General features: G+C 37.8%; 1 protein-coding gene across 5 annotated transcripts in view; it reads left to right on the top strand.

The window, feature by feature from the left end:
• The window catches only part of LOC136588432 (agouti-signaling protein-like), a 76,026-nt gene that overhangs the window by 2,706 nt on the left and 53,583 nt on the right, over nucleotides 1–19,737 (top strand). For 3 of the 5 annotated variants that reach the window (XR_010787576.1, XM_066587627.1, XM_066587626.1), the window contains exon 1: nucleotides 183–246. The exons of 1 other annotated variant lie outside the window; for it this stretch is intronic. Coding sequence is in view for 2 of the 4 variants with exons in the window: in XM_066587627.1 (XP_066443724.1) it covers nucleotides 228–246 (19 nt within the window). In the remaining 2 variants the exon portion in view is untranslated. Of the gene's footprint in view, nucleotides 1–182; nucleotides 247–11,558; nucleotides 11,641–19,737 lie in introns of those variants that run through there. One more of the 5 variants, XM_066587628.1, reaches the window with a different exon arrangement.

Below are 19,737 nucleotides of genomic sequence, written 5' to 3'. Positions count from 1 at the left end.
CTCTATGTTCTGTCAATGCATGTAGTCTGTTTGTCGGTGTTTGAGCCTACACTCAATGTTCTATTAGTGTTTGTCTGTATCCGGATTGGAACTCATGTTCTGATTGATGTTGTTTGTGCGCCTCTGACTGTTGGTGTGTAGACATATGAATTCCCTCTATGCATAGGTGTATGGATGCTGGAATTCCCTCCGTCTGTTGGAGTGCAAGCGCCTGGTCTTGTCTGAATATGTCCCTTCCATCTGTAGGTAAGCAGACACCTGGTCTGAATGTATCCCTTCCATCTGTTGGTGTGCAGATGCCTGAATCAATATCTTGTTTGGTGTGTGGGTGCGTATATGATATCTGTGTGTTGAGTACCTATGTGGCTAATTTTATATCTGTCTAATTCTGTCCTCTTTTCCATTTTCCAGCTAGGGACAGACTAGGCCCTTAGGTTTGAGATGTAGGGCTTTTCTTGTCAGGATGATCTCCCTGCTTGTAGGCAAGGTCCACTCCCCTAAAAGTTAGTTAGAGATAACTTTCTCTTTTATGCATGTCAGTGTGAACACCCTTTCTTATTTTGTTCCTGCAGGTGAGGTGTATAAGCCCTGCTGGAACATAACAGCATTAAAACTTGGGACAGTCACAGAAAGTTTTGCAACAAAAATGCCATAAATGAACAAAAAAGTCTTTTTGTTATACTTCTCCACTTGTGGCTTTGGCTAACATTGCAACAGAAACTACATGTGTGAATCCAAAAACTGTTGAGGCATGTTTACTCTTAGATAATACACATTTATGTTATATAACAAGGCACAGGATCTGACCTGACTATTGCCACGCATTTACTGTCCACTCTCCTTTAGGCCGCCTGCAGATGGGTGGAAATTCCGCGGCGGGATTTCTCGTGGAATTTCTGCCCGCGGAAGCTGCCATAGGATTGTGTTAGCAATCGCAGAGCCCCACACAGAAACGTCCCTCCCCGGCCGCCGGCTCCGCTCTGCGCATGCGCCGGCTGCCCGTTAGCCGGCACATGAAAGAGCCGTGGCCGCGGGAGCAGGTGAGTGACGCGCTGCTCTCTGCAGATGCTCGGGACAGGTCCTGCTGCGAGAATTATTGCAGCCGGATCCGACCTGCCCATCTGCAGGCGGCCTTATTTATTTAATATTTTATTTGTTCTTTATTTTGCTTATTTGACTATAGCTTTTACTATTTATTTACTCTCAATTTTTTTAAAGGGCAATTTTTCTTTTATCTTATTGTCTTTACTTACTGTTTGATTAGTAAAGAATGCAAAATGATAAAATCTAGCACCCAAATGTAAAATTTTAGTTCAATATTTAGTCCTTATAGAATAGCAGACATGTTGCAATGTCACCATAGATAAAAAAAAAAAATACCCCAAATTAATCAATAGTCAGAGAAGCCGACTTTAATTTCATGTCAAAATGTTTGATTGCAAAATCCATGTTCAGGGTTATGTTTTTATCAAAACGTATCTATTACAATTGAAAATAAGATTTCCTGAACATCTATATTTTTAACTATTGGCTTCTATTTAATAGTTACTTTTTTCTTGAATCAAGTAGTTTTGTATTGAAAATGTTATTTATTTTACAATTTAAGTTTTACATCAACAAGTTTCTCCCATCCACTGTCCCAAGAAACCAACCACAGCTGAAAACTTTGCAGTTCATTGATTACAGGAATACATTTTTACCACAAAGCTTACATAAATATTACATTAGTAAAATTTATAACTTTTTTGTATAAAGGTAAATTGTTTCCATAAGTTAGGGCACTTTTACATGGCACGATGATCATGTGAATAGTCGTTAGATGAAGTGGTTTGCACGATAATCGTAAGGTGTAAACACGTGCAGTGAGTGAACGATCAGCGATAAATTGTTAGATGATTGCTGATTAGATCTTTGTAAAAAGGCTTTTAGTTGTCGCTCAGCCCTAATGTTTGTTTAATCACAGATATTCTATTACTTAATTTATGTAATCTATGTCATTTTAATAGGCATGTACATTGAAATTAAATTTTCACAAAAAATTATTGCAGCCTTGTTCAAGATCTATCTTCTATCTATCTATCTATCTATCTCATATCTATTTATCTAGCTATCTATATATCTTCTATCTAGCTATCTATATATCTTCTATCTATCTATCTATATATCTTCTATCTATCTATCTCATATCTATCTATCTCTATCTCTCTCATATCTCTCTATCTATCTATCTCACATCTATCTATCTATCTCATATCTATCTATCTATCTATCTATCTCATATCTATCTATCTATCTATCTATATCTCTATCTCTCTCATATCTCTCTATCTAGCTATCTATCTATCTCATATCTATCTATCTATCTATCTATCTATCTATCTATCTATCTATCTATCTATCTATCTATCTCATATCTATTTATCTAGCTATCTATATATCTTCTATCTATCTATATATCTTCTATCTATATATCTCATATCTATCTATCTCTATCTCTCTCATATCTCTCTATCTATCTATCTATCTCACATCTATCTATCTATCTCATATCTATCTATCTATCTCATATCTATCTATCTATCTATCTATCTATCTATCTATCTATATCTCTATCTCTCTATCTATCTATCTATCTATCTCATATCTATCTATCTATCTATCTATCTATCTATATCTCTCTATCTATCTATCTATATCTCTCTATCTATCTATCTATCTATCTATCTATCTATCTATCTATCTATCTCTATCTCTCTCATATCTCTCTATCTATCTATCTATCTATCTATCTATCTATCTATCTATCAACTTTATCCATGAGATTAAATTTAGCTGATGTTGACTTTTTCATCTTCGGGCGGCATGCTGAAAAGTATGCATTCAACAAACGCTATACAAACGCTATACATTTTACAACCGCTTGACATGAATTAGTACAGGGGTGAGATGTCTTCTATACAAATCATAAACCAGATGTCGCAGAGTCAGTTTTAATTACTAGCCCGCTGGTCTATGGCTCAACAATAGTTAGCAACTGTAAAAACAAACTGTTTATAATACTTTCAATTTACTTACTTTACAATACATAATTTTTTTATGCAAATTATAGATAAAAACTAAAGTATATTTTAATGTTCAGCATTTGATCTAAGAATTTAATTTCGGATTGTTCGAAAAAGTTTATATTTTTGTTCTTTAATTCTATATATTTTAGATTTTATAGAAAAATGTGCATTATAAACTATTATAATAAGTTGTATATTTTATAACATACTATATGCTGAAAGAATACAATAAAAGTAATTGATTTATAAAATAGGAATGCTTAAAAAATAAAGAAAATTAATAATTATTTTTAATCCTAAATATAAAACGCATTATAATATTGTATGATAGCTGAAGAAAAAATATGATTGATTTCAGCTTACTTTGTTATTTTAATGGTTAATTATTCAGTTTAGTTAGTAATTTCTTGACCTACTTTCACTCTGGAAATTCTTTATCTCAAGTATAAGCTCATACTAAAAAGCTGAGTGATGAGCATGCAGAGGTAAGCAGGTTCCTTTGGTATTCTTGCAGTGTGTAAGTTAATCCTCCTAGAGCTGATTTAAAAGAACATTAGTCATACCTATACAAAAACAAAATGTAGCAAACACAGAAGCATTCTGAAGGGTTTATGGGGACTAGTAAAAGGTTGAATTACACACGGATGGCAGGTCCCCGTTACACATCATCAAATATCATTAGTTTTACTAAATCCAATTTCACGGCTTCAAATAAATTTCATTTTATAAAATACAGCTGAAAAAATTGTGTTTCTGTGCTTGTGTCTTTGGTTAATTATGAGATAGATCGATGGATGGATGGATGGATAGATAGATAGATAGATAGATATGAGATAGACAGATATTAGATAGATAGATATGAGATAAATAGATAGATAGATAGAAAGATATACTATATATTTTGTTTTGGACGTTTTGCTATATAATATGTATAGTTTCATATTACAGGGTGCATATGGCGATGGTTTTGGTTTGCGTCAGGTTTGGGTCATTTTCTTATTAATGCATATTTGTTTTATTTTATTCTGTAATTTTTTCATACTTATTTTTGTCACTATTTTTCTACCATCTTTGTCCTTCATGACGTCATAGAAGACCTCTGGAGGACATTCACATGTTTTTTGGTTATTTTTTTACTACACACTTTTCCACTGTAGGTAGGGCATCCATAGGAGCCCCAGTTACAGGGAAAAACATCCTCCTGTAGTGATGTCAGTCACTAACAGAGCTAATCAGGGTCTGCTAGTACCTTGCAGCTCTGCCATGGGATCCCGGTGGTCACGTGACCGCCTGCTTGCGCAGTGGAGGAAACACTTCCACTTTTTATTACATAGTGCTCATAGAGCGCTATGTACCTGGGAAAGGAAAAGGTATAAGTGGTTAAAAAACGCTTCTCCCTTCTCGTTTTGGTTCTCAGCCGTGACTAACAGCTGAGAACCCCACCTGCTCCTGCTTGATTGCAGCAGCAGAAGCTTTAGTCCCCCGTATTTCTGCAATCAGACGGTATTCAAGCCCAGGACCAAACACCGTATATTTACAGCGCTTAGTCCTTAAAATGTTAAAGCTTGTTAGTAAGGTCAGTTAAAGATGTATTGGGTTGTAACTAAGGGGTTACTATGCAACATCAAGTACTGACACCAATTACATTTCATTTGCTTTATGAACATTCATAAAAAACTTACATTACAATATTACAACATTTCACCCAAGTGCAAAAAAGTACTTCATGGCAAAAGTGGAAGCATTCCAGAGGCAGACTAGCGGAGTGAGACCACAAACAGCTACCAAACATGGTGCCATGTGTGCCCCCGCCATTATTTATACCATATCAAACAGATCCATTACATCATCTGTTAAAAACAATTAAAAACAACATTGTACATTGCAACATAATTCTTATATTTCCCATATACAAACGTTTCCTGTTCAAAATGCTGAAATCAATATCCCCTTAGCTTATATGCAGCAAGTCCTGTCTTCAATTTACAGGAAAAAATGCACAATTCATTTAAACCTCTAGGGATAACTATTTCTAATCTACAAATCCAGAAAGCTTCTTTCTCTGCTCACTATCACCTCTACTAATTTCATCCAAATTAGCCCATTTTAAATTATATACTTGGTGACCCATTTCTTAGTTCCTCTTGTCTCAATTAGAGATGAGCAAACCTACTCGACCACGCCCCTTTTTCGCCGGAGAGCCGCGATTTTCGAGTACTTCCGTACTCGGGCGAAAAGATTCGGAGGGCGCCGTGGGTGAGTGGAGGGGTTGCAGCGGGGAGTGGGAGGGAGAGGGAGAGAGAGAGGGCTCCCCCCTGTTCCCCGCTGCTACCCCCCGGTCCGCCACGCCTCCCCCCACCACCTGGCGCCCCCCGAATCTTTTCACCCGAGTACAGAAGTATTCGAAAATCGTGGTGCTCGATCGAGTAATTACTCGAAACGAGTAGGTTCGCTCATCTCTAGTCTCAATCTTCTCCATGCAACAGACCTGATTGTTGCCCTGTTTTCATTCAGTCTATAATTAATGGACCTAGATGTTTGTCCAACATATACCTTCCTACACAGATAATGAAGCATATACACTACACACTAGTGAAATATCCTTTGATGTTGATTTTCTCCCCCCTCATAGACTGATGCGTAGCACCATCCCTTAAAATACAACATCTATTTGGACAGCAATTTTGAGTCTCAAGAATGTCCATTTTGATATCTTACTAGAAAGAAAATCAGCCCATATCAGCTCATTAGTCGAAGATCTGGCTTTTTTATATGTAAACCTCGTCTTTTCTCTAAACAAAATTCCACATTTAGGATCAGATTTGCCTCCTATGTGACTCCAAGTGTAGCTGATATCTTCATACATGTGTTTGAAGTTAATTATATGGTTAATTCCAGTTCAAAGATGATATAAAAATGTGGCTTCGCTATATAGACGACGTGTTCGTGTTGTGGACAGGCAGTGTGGAAAGGTTAGAGCAGTTTGTCAAGTATCTCAATGATTGTCCAGGATGGATTGAATTTTTCCTGGAAAAGAACAGAACGAGCATTCATTTCTTGAATGTTGTTTTTTACGAATCAAATGGGCTGGATTTCAACTTTGCTATATAAGAAAGAAACTGCTAAAAATAATCTGTTGAGATACGGGAGTCATCATGCTCCTCGGACTTTTAAAGGTATACCTAAAGGACAATTTATGAGGTTGAGGAGCATTTGTAACAATCATGAGATATATGGAGTCCAAATGGAGGAAATGGTGCAGAAGCTTGTGGCCCTTGGATATACGGAGGACTTGGCTAGAAAGGTAGGCAAAGAGGTTGGTGATATGAGGAGATCTGAGTTATTATTGTGTAGGAACCAGAAGAAAAAAGATTTGGGAACAGATAGAGATTTGGTTCTGATTAATCATGCAATTTGTAAATATTGAGGTATTTTATAATCTGACTCTAATTATGGGGCTTCATTTAGATAAAAGCCAAAGTTTATAAATGAAAAAAGGCAAATCTTTGGCTCATGAGTTGATAAGTGTTGATTTTCTTTCTAGTAAGATCTAGTAGTATCAGAACAAACATTCTTGAGAACTCGAAAAAAAGGGTATAATTCACTGCCTGTCCTGTCAGAATTGCTCTTTTATTTTAAGGGATGGTACTACTATACATCATCGATGAAAGGGGAGAAAATTAACATCAAAGGATATTTCCCATACAATAGCCAGTGTGTAGTGTATATGCTTCGTTGTCCGTGTGGGAAGGGTATGTAGGACAAGCATCTAGGTCCATTAAATATACACTGAATGAATGCAGGTCAGCAATCTGATCTTTTGCACAGAGAGGATTCAGATAGGAGGAACTAGAAGAAGAAGAAAATAAACTGTTCGGTGAGACGGGTCACCAAGTGTTTGATTTAAAACGGGCTATTTCAGATGAACTTAACGAGGTGACAATGAGCAGAGAAAGAAGAGGCTGCTTCATGACGAAGCTATTCTGGATTTATTGTGTAGATACAGTCGCTCCTAGACGGTTAAATGAATTGTGCACTTTGAAAGTTTTCCTGAAAGTTGAAGACAAGACTTGCTGCATATTAGCTAAAGGGATATTGATTTTTTAGAATTTTGAACAGGCAAGTTCTGTTGTATATGGGAAATATAAGAATTATGTTGTAATGTACAATACTGATTTAATTATTTTTAGCAGATGATGTCATGGATCTGGCTGATATGGTATAAGTAATGGTGGAGGGCTCACAGGGCATATGCATGAAGAAGGCTGGAGTGAGATCGCACACCACTACCATACACATGTCACTTTGTATGGTAGCGATGTGTGATCTTACTCCGCTAGTCTGTCTCTGGAATGCTTTCAGTCTTGCCATGAAGGGCTTTTTTGCATTTGAGGGAAATGTAACATGATTATGCAAGATTGTCTATGAATGTTAATAAAGCAAATGAAACATAATTGGTGTCAGTACTTGACATTGCATGCTGGATTGGGCCCTAAAAACTGTCACCAAAACTGTCACTACTTAAATTATGTATTTCTATTAGAGATGAGCGAGCATACTCGCTAAGGGCAATTACTCGAGCAAGCATTGTCCTTAGCGAGTACCTGCCTGCTCGAAAGAAAAGATTCGGGTGCCGATGGGGGTGAGCAGTGAGTTGCGGGAGTGAGCCAGGGGGGAGCCGGGGGGAGGGGGGAGAGAGGGAGTGAGAGATCTCCCCTCCGTTCCCCACCGCTCACACCTGCCGCTCCCTGCCCCCCGCCGGCAGCCGAACCTTTTCTTCCGAGCGGGCAGGTATTCGCTAAGGACAATGCTCGCTCGAGTAATTGCCCTTAGTGAGTATGCTCGCTCATCTCTAATTTCTAATATTCGTTTTTTCAATAAAGAAGATCCCTTTTATGGAACTGGATTTTCCATTGTATTTTGCTTAAAAATATTGCATTCTATTATAGTTTGAGACCTATCATTTTCTAGTAGATGGAGCTGTTTGAGGGCTTTTTTTGTGTGGAGAGATGTATTTTTATTGATATCATTTTGGGCATATATCACTTTTTGGTTACTTTTTTTCCACATTTTTTGATGGTAGTTGGGTGACCAAAAAACAGCAATTCTGGAATAGTTTTTCTTTTATCTTCACGATGTTTACTGTGTGGGATAAATAACGTGGTATTTTAATAGTTTCAACTTTTAAAGACAGCAATACCATTTACTTTTTCTCTGTGTTGAGAATGTTTGTTTTTTAACTTTTAATAATTAAGGTTTTTAATTAGTATCTTTAAAAAAAAGAAAACACTTTTTTTAGTCCTACAAAGAGATTTAATGATGCAATTACTTGTAGAATTAATTACATACTTCTGTATTGTGGTGTATTGTACATATGATGTCATTCTATTATACCTTGTCAGAGGCAGGAAGTAATAGGTGTACTACAACAGCAGGCTGGGACTTTAGTAAGCGAACAGTTGCAGTGACAACCAATAGGCTGTCATAGTGGTCAATTGGGTGATAGAGAGAGCCCCCTTCCCTGTCTAACCGCTGTCAGTAATGACCATAGTTCAAAAATTGGAGCAATAGAATTTTTTCTGTTAAGGCACCAATTTTTACAAAAATACAAAAGAAATTACAGCCATTTTGGTTTTTACTTATTATTTAGCTTGTCAGCAATCAACAGTAGATTATTTCTTTTTTACTGATAGGACAAGCTAACAAGAGTTGTCATTAGTTTCTGAGAGTTTAAGTCAAAAGTGACAAGTAATATGGCTGCTGTTTCTACTACTCTTGCTGTGCCTAGCTGACAAAATATGTCGTTAGATATGTCCCATAGTGATGAGTTGAGATCAGGATGTACTCTTGCTGAGTCCCCAAGTACTCAGCTAGAATTAGGTGAACTTGGAGCAAGTGTTCAATTCTCTTAAAACATTACCACTGGGAAAACGAAGCGGAACTTATTTCTCATTGAAATCAATGGACTGCCATTGACATTCTGGATCCTGTAGAGCAAGATACAATCTCTGCTCTCGCTAATAAATGGGGGAATATGACAAATACAACAAATTATCATAATGCCATAATAAAGTAGCCAAGAAAATTTGTCACATGTTGCAAAAAGTCGCAGGGCAACAATCGTAGCCACACAATACATGTCAACAGTTCAACTTTTTTCACAAGTTTCAGAGGATGGTACAAATAATCAAAACAGTATTTTTGCACATTACTTATTTACTGTGGTTGGCTGTGGTGGGGATGGTGACTCTCTCCGTCGTGGCTCAATATTTCTGGGGGCTGCAGTGACTTGACACTGCTACGGCCTACTTGTGAGTCAAAGACGCAGTAACTCCACTGTAGCTCACTTGAGAAGAGACTCCTTTCTCCACCTGGCTCTTTATTAGTCTTCAACTGCAGGTGTGATGCACTCTTTACTCTGAAGTTAGTCCATCATAGCCTACTCTTCATGACACCTGATCACAGTCATGGAAATTCAGTTTCAATCAGTTTGTCCCTCAGGTCACATAGTGCTTCTTACACGATCGATATTGGCCTCAGTAGCTCAGACCCTACCTAGTAACTACACCACAGTTTTCAGTCCCGATAGTAACAGCGATGTGTTCTCCATCCATTGGAAATGCCCAACAGTGCTTGGTGACAAGCGCACTTGCTTTTATTAACTTCTGCCTGTTTCATGCATCAGAATGTGTGAGCTCAGTATCCTAACACCTCAGTGCAGCATATCATACAGCTTATATTAGTTTCCATATAGAGAACAAAATACAATCACTGAATTACAGACCTGCACAGAATGATCATGTTACCACAGGTTATTACCCATAAAACACAATGCAATAACTGCACCAGAGTCTGACAGTCATTATCATTAAGTCTTTTGCTGAAACTTAAAGAAGGTTCAAAAGCAACACGTTTACAATAAAAAAAACTGGACAGCCTGAGGATCTTTCCACCATCTTACAAGATGATACACTTTTGCTGTTGTAAAAATGTACAACTACCCATAGCTTCACTTAGCTTTGGAGAGATTTTCTTCAGCACAGTTCTCATTTTGGATAAAGTCGTTCGCATTTTTCTAGTTATGACATTGGCTATCATATTAACCCTTTAAAGACCAAGCATGACACATTTATAATGCTTGGTCCCAGACGATAGCAGAAGTACAGAATGGGATTAAAGCTTCTGCTCTTGCAATCAAGCAGGAGCCAATCAGATCCCCAGTTGTCAGACACAGCTGAGGACCCACAGGAGATAGGAAAAGGCTAAACAGTGCTCAATGAGCACTATATACTAAACAGAGAAAGTCGAAGTGTTACTTCTGTTATTTGACCTGGCGATCATGTGACCACCAGATGCCTGCTGGCACAGCAGAGCTACAGGGTCCTAGCAGACTCAAATCAGCTCTGACAGTGATTACTGTCCTTACAGGGACATGTTTTCTCCTGTAACTCGAGCTCCTATGGATGCCCCAGCTACAGTGGAAAAGTGTGAAATAAAAAAAAAAGGGCAATATGAATGACGCGCAGAATTCTTATATGACATCATGGGCGACATAGATATAAAAAAATTGTTACAAAAATAAATTTAAAAATTGCAGAATAAAATGTAAAAAATATATAAAAAAGAGAATGACCCAAAGCTGACGCCAACCAAAACAATCGCCATATGCACCCTGTAATCTGAGACTATACAAATTATATATTAAAACCTTTGAAACAAAATGAGGAACCCATTCCTGTACTTTATTGTAGAGTAAATATACTAATTTTAAAAATAAACAGCTATACATTTTAGTTTTTTTTTTAGCTTTTTACCCCCAATAAAACAAAAAAAAACTGAACAAAAAGACAGTGAAAAAAGATCTAAAATATACCCGTATATGTCATGAAAAAAAAAAAGCAGCAAAAATAATTTTGCTAGCTGAAGAAAAAAAATAACACACAAGGATAAAATCCTCCAAAAAAGTGTCTGGTCCCTATGGGGTTAAAGTACAGTGACCATTTAAATAGAACTCCCGGCAGCAGTTACAGTAGTTTTATGTATTCATATCCATGGGAAAATTAACACTCAAGCATATGAATGCATTGTAACTGCATATAACCTATAAGAGCTGCAATACAGAACCCATAGACTTCTAGGGGCACTACTGCACCCCTGTACGCCTCTACCTTAATGTTGCTGCATCAGACACCATATTTTAGAAATATTCTCTTCTAGAAGAACTGGATTCCTTAATCTGAGATGTAAAATTGTCATCATAAAGTATCTTAAAAGTTCAATCTCTCTAGTAACTTAGTATCACATACTTTTCTTTTTCACTAGTGGATTGCTTGTACGTACGATTACTGAGTCCTGAGGATTTTATCACTCCAACTTTTTGCTTATTTATTGTGAAATACTTAAATGGATTGGACAGCCCCTTCTTAATGATTCTTGCCTCCCATATATCAAGTGTAATAAGAAGGTCCTCCCAACAGGAAAGTTGGCTGTTGGCGTTAGAGCACATAGCCTGTAGAACGAGATCCTTGTTCCATATTCAAGCCTAAAAACACATTGAGCAGGACATCTCGCAAAGGTAAAAGAGTCCTGTGCCTGGGCATGAGGTAGATTAAAAGGGGATGTATAGATGTTATTACGTGCTCCAATTTGGATACAATTTGCAGCCAGAAATGTATTATATGTATTCTGTATAGCGCGTTATGTTGCTGCAAAGCATTTAGCTCATTATGGCAGCTGATCTTTACCCCGTTTTTTGTTGTCTATTACATTATTTATGCCTTCTGAACTGAGATTTCTGTGTTTTACGCAAATAATTTGTAATAGTATAAAATGATCATAATAATGTGTCCCATGGCAACTGCTGTCACCAGAAAAGTTGAAGAAGCCCTCCATACATGAGTTACTGATCTTTAGAGTAAATGCTCAGTAGAAATGTTTAATTATAAATGATCTGAGAGCAGTCATACTGCGTATTTATATTCTCATATGAAATGTTTGCTTTGGTTTTAAATGTGCTCCCCCCCCCCCCCCCCCACCTCCCAGGGTGGTCTTTAGGCTATCAATGGGTGGACAGGCATTATGCAAGGATTATTATTTTGGAGTTTAAAGTAATATTTTGCATGGTAGAAATACAATATGAGACGAGTGTGTCGTGGAAAATGTATTCATATATTCATCTCATATGGAACAAGCTTCAACATTTTTATATTCTTTTATTTTACATCGTTTTCTCATTTATTTATTAATTACTAAGTGACTCATTAGTAGAATACAGATATCACTGTAACAAGTTCCACTACCCCGTTGATGTCAATCAGTGCCCATGCTTAGAAAGTTGCTAGTATTATGATGAACAGTTAATTAAAATAGTTATTTTTATGAGGTTTTCATTTTAGTAAGAGTCAACATATTCCCAAAAATATTCATCCAGCAGACAGAGATAAAAACAGTTAGTGACAGAAAGGGATAGGGAGGACTTCTCAAAAGTTGTGCCTATACCTATTACTTTATAGAAAAGACTTTTAGTTGGTACCTAACGCCTTCAATAACAGAAAAAGTTTACAATATAATGAGTTCTTCATCTTCAGTAAAGTCTTAATTTTAGGATGGTTGAAATTCTCCTCTCATCTATATATTAAAAATGCTCTAGATGATGGGAAGGGAGAATGCAAAAGATAGACAATAACCGAGCGCATTCTACATTATTTTCAAAGAGGAGCAATAGCGCGCCTGTTATTAGGATATTAATATCAAGGCTGAGAAGCAGCATGTCGAAAATCTGTCTGAATATTAACCTGCTAGGTAATTTTGAAGTGGTGCTAAAAGTATTTGAAGAATGCTGTACTGCCGAAGTAAATCGGACGTAGATGTGAGATTTATTTGTAATGGCAAGGTTCATTCTCCAGATGAAAGCATTGAAAAATGAATATGGGACAGATCTTAAGTTGAAAAGTGTAACTTTGCTCAGTTGAAATACCCAATAATTGAAGACAGATTTGTCATTGGATATACGGATCACAAGGTGAAAAAAAACAGTTGTTAAAAGAACATGATCTAAGATTACAAAAAGTAATGCAAAACTGTCAGGGAGCTCAAAGTGTTAGCAGAACCTAGAGGTTGCAGGATGTTGCTCGCATAAGTCAAGCGTAGCTATACTTCTAGAATAGAAATTGTTGAAACTTGTAAACCTGTCTCCAAGACATGCTGACTATACAAAAAATAAAATGATGCACCTATTGTGGTAATGTTCAGCACCTGGTGGCTCAATTTGTTAATAAGTAGTGAAATAATTATGGAAACTAATATACAAATATGACTAATAGTGCTAAGGCAGATGATCAAAGCAAGGATAAACAAGCACATGTCACTATAGATCTGCAAAAATTACTTGTGGTGCTCACTGGAGACTTTGTTTTCTTAGGCCAGGTTCCTATATGTCCAACTCTCCGGCTTTTCCTTCCTCTGGCATTGTAGTGAAACGCTAGAAGGAAATTGATACTAGAACTGATCCCATAGTTTTCTGTGGGACAATTTGAGACATCCAATGCATCAGATTTAATGTTGATACCTCCCTGTGGTGGACTTAACCCCTTAATGACATGGCCTATTTTGGGCTTAAGGACGCAATGATTTTTGGCGGATTTTCTTCTCCATTTATCAAAGGTCATAACTTTTTTATTTTTCGTTGACGCGGCTGTATAGGGGCTTGTTTTTTGCGTGGTGAACTGTAGTTTTTATCGATGCCACTTTTGGGTACATTTGACTATATTGTAAAACTTTTATTTTTTTTATGATAGCAGGGAGAGAAAACGCATCAATTCTGCCATAGTTTTTATTTTTACAGCATAAATGACGCAATCCCTTTTTTCTTCGGTTCGGTACGGTTACAACGATACCAAAATTCTTACATTTTTTTTTAGGCTTTTCCACTTTTCTGCAATAAAAACCCTTTTTTTGGAAATCTTTTTTTTTTCTAAATTGCTGCATTTAAAGTCCTGTAACTTTTTTATTTTTCTATGTACAGAGCTTTATGAGGGCTTATTATTTGCGAGACAAGCTGTAGTTTTTATTGGTACAATTTTGGGGTACATATGGCTTTTTAAATCACTTTTATTGCATTTTTAGGGAGGCAAAATGCCTCAGTTTTCTAGCGTTTTTTTTACGCTTTTTTCCATGCACACTCAAAAGCATGTGCAGCTTATTGTACGCGTCGTTACGGATGCGACAATACCAAATATGTGGGGTTTTAATTTTTTTTAACCTTTTTTATGCTAATATTATAAAAAGCATAAAAAAGGTTTTTTTTTACTTTTTTTAAAACTCTTTTTATTCATTTTTTTAAATCATTTTTTACACAGAACTTGTGTCCCCCTGGGGGACTTTGACCACAGTAATGCTGATCGCTGTGATAAGGCATGCCAGGAGCGATAACATTGCGGGAGCCGGCTAAAGACACAGAGGGAGCGCGCTCCCTCTGTGAACTCTTTTCCTGCCGCAATCTACTTATATTGCGTCAGGGAAGGGGTTAACAGCGGAGGAGCATCTCCGATGCCCCCCTGCTGTTGCAGCGGGACGCCGGCTGTGACTGACAGCCGGCTCCTGCTGCGGGATAGCGCAAGATCATATGTGATCTCGCGCTATCCCCAGGATGTAAGTTTACGCCCTGTTGCGGGAAGTACCCCGCTCCCAGGACGTAAACTTACGCCCTGGAGCGGGAAGGGGTTAAAAAATGTTGTGTGCGGTGCTTTTCTGTCCAGCAATTGACAGACTATTTTCTGGACTGGTACAGAAAATGGCATTATGGCTCCAGAGTGAAATCACTGATTGAGCAAAATTCATGTATACGAATCTAGACTTGGGCGAAAAGGACAGGAAAAGTTGCAAATCCACAAAGAACAAATCTGAAATAGAAATATAAAGATCAACATAAGGAAATATCAATAAGCCTATCAGTATATCACTCGTATTTCATACAAACTGTACAATCATTGTAAGAAAAAAGACCATGTGGACCTCAGGATTAGTGATGAACAAACTTTTCAAAAGTTTAGTTTAGCCTGTTCGCCAAATTTAGGCAAAAAGTTTGGTTTGGTCCAAATTAGTTCTAATCAAACCCAAACTTCACCAATACCAAAACTGAAGAAGCAAATGACTATTCTAGTGGGTTTGGATGAGGTGAACCGCCTGAGGTTAAGGTAAATCCCGAAGTGAATTTTAAGCAAAGTTCAACTAGAAACAGGGTTCTGCTGCTTCGCTTCACTCGGCACTACTCAGAAAGTTTAATTACAATGTCAGGCTTCCTTTACATTGGCATTTTTATTTCAATTTTATGGCTCTGTTGTGAGACCAGGAAAACAGAAACCATTGACCGAACAGATCCGTCTTATGACAGAACTAAATGGAGCCAAACGGACCCTTTTGACTATAATAGTCCTTTCGGTTTCTGTCCAACTGTATGGCATGCAGCACTATTTCATTCTGCATTTTAATGGAAATCAGCATTGGAGGCTGATGTAAGCAAGAGCTCAGAGTTTCTACATTCCAAATACATTCCATTTAGAAATTAGATCTTGGGCGAAATTCTCAAATCCAAGTTACTAAAAGTGTTTGATGCCACAAACAGGTTTTACCAATATGTTATTCTCCCCTGGAAGGTTTAATTTTAAGCTTTTTTGGACTTTAGCAAGACATTAAAGGAGTTTCAATCTGCACATATAATATATGAAATCGAGACTCTACAGTATAATAAATAACTTTGGAAACAGCAAAAGAAATGATGCTGAGAGGAACTGATTATAAATGTCACGTAAGGAAAATATCATTTCTTAAGGGAATTTATGAAGACCTTTGTTTCAATAGCAATGACTATGTGCTTAATGCATGTCTGAAATGGGTAAGAGATGATCTCTCTCCTTGGATTTTATCAATGTTCTTCAAGTTAGCTTTATTTATTTATAGTATAAATTCTAGACTTTCTTTTGCTATATGAATTCTGTGGTCTACCTGAACACGTCCGGGCATCCAAAATGGGTAGGAGAGCTGGTTGATTCGTCTTTGTTTCTTAAAAAATAAATCTGCACCAACCAAGCTGGAATAGACTTCTGGTATAATTTACGCCAGCTTCTGACATAAATTATGTTTAAATCTGATAGGCTGGGGCAACCACACCTCCTTTGATAAGCCACACCCACTTTCTTAAAACTGCCATGAATATTGTCAAAAGAAAAGTCACACATTCTTTTACACAACAAAGGGCATGTGCCAAAATTAGCAAACTTTTTAACACAACCTTTATGTTGATACATTCTTCCCCTTGTATCTAGATTAAAATATGTCCCAAAACTGAGTGATCCCCAGTACACAGCTCCATAGTAGGCAATATACCAATTCACAAATCAGTTCAAATCAGTTTTTTTTTTCAACGGACATACATGATAAAATGCAGCATGCACCATTCTCATCAGTTTTTGCAATTGAGACTCGCCTATTCAAGTCAACGAGGATGCAAAAAAAGTGAACTGAGGTCCATCTGTAGTTCATGAATCCATTGCTAAGAAATGCAGAAAAAAAATTGGGGCTGTTTCCATTTTTTTTTAGTTTACAGACATGAACAATGGATGACAAACTGAAATAAAACAATATGGGCACATGGACTGCATACAGGATGCACTTTTGCAATAGATGCAAAGTTGCTTTTGACTTTTTACAGTAATTGGAACCACAGCAACAACCAAATCTTTGCTATTGCCATGTAGCCTCAGCCTTATCGGTATCCTGGCACCAGAAATACATTTATGATCTGCATAAAAGGAAAGACTTTGTGCTATTTTTTACTTCTCTTGTGATGTGATACCCTAAGCTGTGTGTAATCATCACAAAGTTTAGATACTCGATATACAACCCTAATCATATTTTCACTTTTACAAATCAGATTTAGGCAAAGTCGATACACAGGGCTTTTTATGATTCTAAGGGAGAAATCAAAACATGTTCCGCTCAAGTTGGAGGGTTGAAAGACCCACTTGTTTTTAAGTCCTAGCCTTAAGAAACATCACACTGTTCCCTTTACTTCCCCGAGGCTAGGAGAATATATCCTGGTCCCAATTATATTTCTGTAAAGAAGATCGGACAAAAAAGAAGATTTATTCCACATGTCTCCTCATACTGTTTAGAGGACAAGTTTCACTTCAGATGGATTTAAACCTTTCTTGTTGTGAAGGCATCCCCCTCCTCCTGTGCTTCTAAAGCTCACGGTGCATATGTACGAACATAAGACCTTACAAAGTCCATAAAAACAAAATCTGAATAAGGGGAAGATAGGGAAAGAAAATCCTTGAAGCCCAACCTTAAATCCCTGAGATTTTTCTAGGGGATGTTGGACACAATATAAATAGTATTTAGTTACATCTGAATGTCTGTTCATTAGTGAATTTTCAGAACTTCCCCCTCTGAACATTATCTGATGATTGCTGAATGTCTACAAGCAAACATGTCTTTCAAGTTCTGAACTACAATAAACCCAAGTATGTTTTGGGTTAGGAGACGTATACGAATGTGTAATTGTTGTTGCAGATTGCATTCATTCTATCTTAGAGTTTCATTCTTTGTTCTGTTTTTCTAAATGATTTGCTCTATGACTAGTTGCTATACCTGAGCAGACCATATCTTCAGGGCTACGAAATGTTTGAGATACAATGTAAGTGCTACTCCTTGCATGCTAGGCATTCCCCAGATGTCTAAAAGTGGCTTCGTACAGGACAACTATTGCCCAAACAGTCACTCAATAGAGGGAATGTACGCGACAGTTGTTCCATATAAACATGGCAATCAACTGGGTGTTGGGTGGGAATTACTTCAATCTAGAGATGAGCGAGCCTACTCGGTAAGGCAGTTACTCGAGCGAGCATCGCTCTTCTCGAGTAACTGCCTAGTGATCCGAGCAGGCTCGGGTGGGCTCCGGGGGAGAAAGAGATCTCTCTCACTCTTCCTCCCGCTCCGCCCCCCCCACCCCCAGCAGCACACCCAAGCCTGCTCGGATCACTAAGCAGTTACTCGAGAAGAGCGATGGTCGCTCGAGTAACTGCCTTACCGAGTAGGCTCGCTCATCTCTAGTTCAATCCTCTTTGTTTCAGCTCATCTAAAAATAGTCGCTGGTGGATTAATTATCGTCTGGTATAAACAAGTGATCGTCTTTCAATGATAACCCAACACTTTGCAGACAGGTGTGAGCTTGTTTAGCATGTGCCTCCAACCAAACTGTGATCAGCACCCACCATTTTTCTTAACATTTTGCCCTCCCATTTAATGCTCTTTGGCTCCTGAAAACATATAAGTACATGCGAGTGATCCTTAAGTGAATGGTTCCTGCTAGTTTTTGAAACAAAAATCTAAATGCTATGGTCTAGTTTTGGTCCAGCGAGAGACCGTAGCAGTGAGTATTCACTTGAAGACTGCTCACATGTATTTATGTGCATTCAGTGGACTCTGTAATCAATAAACACTTGTTGAGGAGGAGTCAAAATCTGAAATACTCGGACACCAAAGAAATTTACGCCTCCTAACTAGTTGACAAATGATATTTCAGCCCCTGTAAATGCTCCCAACAATTCATTCAAAGATCCCAAAATTGAACAACATGCCTCCTGTGTAAAAGCACTCAAACAGTCCTTCATACACTTTAGCGACTAATCTGAAGAACTATTCTGATGATAGTTGGATTGTGTAAAACCACTGTTAGTAATTACATCCTTTATGTAGGAGTTTAATTGATCATATTAACATTGTGGCTTACGCTTACCAAGCAAGCCACAATGCTCTTGAATCCATTGCGCTAGAGATACCGGCAACTCTTGACAGCCCCTCATTGACGTTGGGTTAAGCTGAGACATCCATCCTAGTAAAGCCTGTGACACAGATGTGAGAAGAGCCTAATCCAGTGCAAAGGGGTCTAGAGCTCCAGATATTTGTATTTATTTTTGAAATTATGTCTAACCCTATGATATATAAAAATGGACTCGTACAAATCACGTCAATAATATTTAGCTGGTTTGCTGCGCTGCACGCCTGTCTTAATTTATGTATACTGTAGCTGGTTGGCTACTGTGCATGACGACCATGCAAGTCTCCTGGCTGCCAATTTATAGTAGTAGGAATTACCAAGCATTGCCCTGGCAGAGTCTGACATTGATGTGTTGATAAGTAGAATCATAGAATGTAAGGTTGGAAGGGACCTCTAGAGTCATCGGGTCCAACCCCCTGCTCAATGCAGGATCACTAAATAATCCCAGACAGATGTCTGCCCAGCCTGTGTTTAAGTGTTGTGATATTCAGCGTTGCACGACAATGTTGAGAAGAGGAGGGCTGAAGAGGTCTTAAAAAGGGAGTGTTTGACACCAGAGGGAGAGTGCAGCAGTGACTGTGTGGAGCGCCTCAACGACTTGCTGTGCGAGTTCAGCAGAACAACAGGCTTGTGTGCTACAGTGAAACAAGCTGGTGGGCAAAAGTCAAGAGTATCGAACATTTTTTTGTTGGCCACCTAGGCAGAGCAGGGTGAAAGAGCACGTTCTGTAGATAGGCAAGTCAGAGTATAGAGTGTGTACCATGAAGCCTACTAGAGAGCCATACCTCTGGTCAGAACAGACTGAGTGAACTTGTAAGACAAATAGGCAACAGT

Source organism: Eleutherodactylus coqui, chromosome 13 (genome assembly GCF_035609145.1).
Source record: "Eleutherodactylus coqui strain aEleCoq1 chromosome 13, aEleCoq1.hap1, whole genome shotgun sequence".
Lineage (NCBI taxonomy): Eukaryota > Metazoa > Chordata > Amphibia > Anura > Eleutherodactylidae > Eleutherodactylus > Eleutherodactylus coqui.
Note: the sequence above shows the minus strand (reverse complement) of the source record. Positions and strands in the feature narration are given on the sequence as shown.